Source organism: Diadema setosum, chromosome 17 (genome assembly GCF_964275005.1).
Source record: "Diadema setosum chromosome 17, eeDiaSeto1, whole genome shotgun sequence".
NCBI lineage: Eukaryota > Metazoa > Echinodermata > Echinoidea > Diadematoida > Diadematidae > Diadema > Diadema setosum.
The window spans coordinates 21,875,790-21,879,594 of record NC_092701.1 but is presented as its reverse complement, the minus strand read 5'-3'; the positions used below and the strand labels follow the sequence as shown (position 1 = coordinate 21,879,594).

The window sequence follows — 3,805 nt, the reverse complement described above, 5'->3', positions numbered from 1 at the left end:
AAAATGGTGAGATGTATTGTTTTCAGAACATCGACAGAACAATGATACAAAATGTTTCACAGCGTCCAAATGCATAATCATCTTTATGTTTTATTCAACTCTTATTTACATGGCAATTTGACCAATGATCAAGAGGACAACTCTGCCCTACTTTGGCAAAAGCAAGCAAGTGACATACCATCCGAATTTGAGTTATTGATGTTTTCATAATTCACATAATGAGCTCTTCTTCCAGGCCAAATTTCATGCAGAAACACTCATCCTACTAAGAGATATGTTAGATAAGACATCATGATAGTCCATTGACGTCAGTGTAAATGACAGACACATTTTGAACTCGTTGTCACACGACAAATCTTGATTCGATATCAAAATAGATCGCCTGAGCTAAATGATGTAACTAGCGCAAATAGCAAGAACATTGAGACACATTATGTATCACTCCCATGTGCAAGGTAAGGATTTTTGCATTGTCCGCGTTTTTTGTGAGTAAAAGTATGACTACCACTTTAAAGATTCACGAAATGACAATATAACATGCGTAGAACGTAGGGCTTAAAATAATAATGATAATTGCGTCAAATCCACTTGCCATCAAAAGTTTACGTCGAATTTGAGCAAAGAAGATGAAGGAAATCAACGAACGTGAGTTTACACACGTTGAACTGAGACACTGCAGCTTCTCTGAAGTGTACTACGACCCTCAGGTTAGCGCCCCTAACGCACGGGGTTCATGCCGTTCTGCTAGTATGCAAGACCTGCTTGTCCCTGCACATTGCGATTGACTTCGATACCCCGTTCTCTTTCTGCAGAACGTTGCGTGCTCACTGGACAGCATGGTGTGTTTCAGAAATCTTGACGAACATCACATCTCATAAATAATCTTTCCCAGTAACTTAAAAGAATCTTGCCTCCTATCGCATCAGCAATATTGACCTCAAGTTCATGCAATCACTATATTCTATAGAGCATGTTTTCACGGTCCACGGGCAAGTTTGGCCATCGTCACTGTCACTTATGAGGAGTAGACAAGTGATCATTTCTTGATGCTCATGAGGTTAAAGCTGATTGAGTCTCGGCCTGAAAACAAGAAATAACCCAGAGTGGCGCCCAGGACTACGGCGAGGAAGATGCAGACGTTCCCGGTCATGACGGCCAGCATCAGAGTGTAGAACAGAAACACCCTGACAACGTAGATGGCGCTAAGTAGCAAATGCATCCATGACAACATCGGAATTCTGAAAGAAATTGAACAGAAAGGTAAATTTGCGTGAGAAAGCTAAACTGACTATGGAAAAACTGGTCGTGTTCCATTGACCCTAGACCCCCCCCCCTTCCCCGACTCGCAGCTCCCCCACCCTAAAAATCGTCCCACGACCCCTGAACATAATCGTGTTTTTTTTTAATGGTTTTTGATGGCTATTTAAAGGCATTATTTACCATAAGAAATATGCAGATGAAACAAAACCCAGCATTAGTGCTTGAAAATAGTTCTAAAATGTGAGTTAGGGATAGAAACACCCAATGTGAAAAATTGAATAAAAATAATCAATGTTAAGTATTGTTAGATTTACAAAATATGAATAATAGTTATAATAAAAACGTTTCTAGACTAAACCGTCTGCAGTTATGGTCTACTGAGTAAAATAATGATATCTCCTAATATTTTAGGCTTTATTGCAACATTCTTATATGGAAGGATGTTTTGTGATACCACTGACCTACACATATGCGTCAAATGTGATAACTCGAACACTTTTTTTAATCACTTCTCCCAGTGGTAAACAGGACCTTTAAAGGGATGGTACAGTATTGGTGGAGATGAGAATTGGGCTTTTAGCATTTTGCAAGATACCAAGAAAACACTTATGAAATAGTACAGAGCATACCATTTTAAGAGGAATTCAAAGTTTATTTGATGAAAATCGAGTTTGGAATGACTGAAACATCCAAAAACAAAGTAGAACAAAGCGATAGTAATAAAAGGTGGGTCCCACACTTTATAAGAATCGCTCTGTTTTGGATATCTCAGCCATTTTAAAACCAATTTTCATCAAATAAAATTTGAATTCCTCATGGAATTACAGGCTCTTTCATATTATTTCATACGAGGTTTCTCATTATCTCACTAAAAAAATGTTAGAAACCTGAAATTAGATCTCAACCAAAACTATACGATCCCTTTAAGGCTAATGGCATTGACATGAAAATTATCATGTGCAACGCCCTGATCACGGTACTGATTACTAGTATTATTTTTATACATTGAACATTTATGTTTATCACTTGTATTTTATGACATGTGTCTATATCATCATTATTAGAATGCAAAGTCACCATTTCTTGAAGGTAAATACACTAAATGTCGTTTTAATCTTCACCTCTAGAATCTCCTTTGGACACTTTAGCCAAATTGCGCTTGAGCATGTTGAGAACGTCCCAGTACTTGGTAAAGAAGAACACCGTCCTATGGTTTTAGTTTATAAGTTCTTTTACTTGTTTCATTTTTATCTACATTTATAATCAATATAGAGTGCGCAAATATACCAGCCTGCGAGATGCTCATAGCATAGCCGGAAATTATTACCTATATCGGATTCTTAACTGTTATGTGTGCTTCATGATAATAGAATGTGTAAAGGTTTTAGTTGCAGTCTGTGTGTATTATGAGTGTCTGTGGCTCGTTTGTGCCATGAAGTTTTTTTGTTTTTCTGTCGGTTTTCTCTACTTGCGTGATTGCTGTAACGCAACATTCATGTATGTTTGTCAAAATTGATAGATGAAGTGTGTGGAGTGGATATGATTTGACAACGACTCTTGGGGAAAAAAAGAGGCACACGGCTCATAGTGTGATGGTCGAGTGGTCACTCACTGTCCCTCGGCCTGCTCCTCCACGAGCCGGGTCGATTCGGTGCATCCCGCCTCAACCATCCGATGTCGGATGTCCGTGGCGAACCGCTGCTGAAGTCTCCGCATCGTTACGACCACGCCCTCGGCCACCAGGGCGAAAAGGAAGACGGCGAGGCATGATCCGATCAGACCTGTGGATGTTCGCCAGAGTGGGGTAAGGTGGAGAGAGGGGGTGCAAGAACGAAAGAAGGGTTCAAGTATGAAAGAGAGGTCCTGTTTGAGAGAGATGGTACATAATCACTCAGCCTTCAACGGAACCTCAGATTTCGCGCCTGCGCAGCGACTTACTGCCATACATTGTGTAATCATATTGATGCTTTAAAGATCAATGCGTTGCTTTCGATGGAATATGTAGAAGTGTTCCGCCCTTCTCTAGTGGGCGAACAAAAGCAAAAAGTTCGATTATCGCATGATCTTTTACATCTATTTGCCGACCGATATCCCATATCATGATATAACAAAATGTTTCGCTGTATATAGGATAACATTTAAAATCAAGTTACCGACATCATTATATTTGGCTATACGTATCCCATAAGGTAGAATAGGATAACCACGAACCTCCAATGGATGATATCGTCCAGGCTTTAAAGAGGATCGTTTCGGAGGTGCCAAGATGGAAGCTGAAAGGAGTCACATCGGCTGGCTGCACGGTGGGAAGACAAAACAAACACTGACAGAGAACCATCACCTTTTAGTTGGTAGATGAAAATCCTGTCTTTTTACCTTTTCCCCCTGTTCATACTCTTTTAATGTACGGATGTGCCACATTGCCACATTGATCAGACATGCCAACATGGGCATATATATGCATATATATATATATATATATATATATATATATATATATATATATATATTCCAAAAAAGGAGGAACAGTACAAGGGGAATAATA

The 3,805-nt window shown here is 39.4% G+C and overlaps 1 protein-coding gene across 1 annotated transcript; it reads right to left on the bottom strand.

The window, feature by feature from the left end:
- Window positions 1–971: 971 nt before the first annotated feature.
- Window positions 972–3,598, bottom strand: LOC140240530 (high affinity copper uptake protein 1-like). The gene is made up of 3 exons (XM_072320297.1): window positions 3,472–3,598; window positions 2,873–3,041; window positions 972–1,238 (listed from the first exon to the last, which is right to left on the bottom strand). The coding sequence occupies exons 1-3, from the start codon at window positions 3,596–3,598 to the stop codon at window positions 1,037–1,039; spliced, it is 498 nt and encodes a 165-aa protein (XP_072176398.1). The 3' UTR covers window positions 972–1,036.
- Window positions 3,599–3,805: the final 207 nt, after the last annotated feature.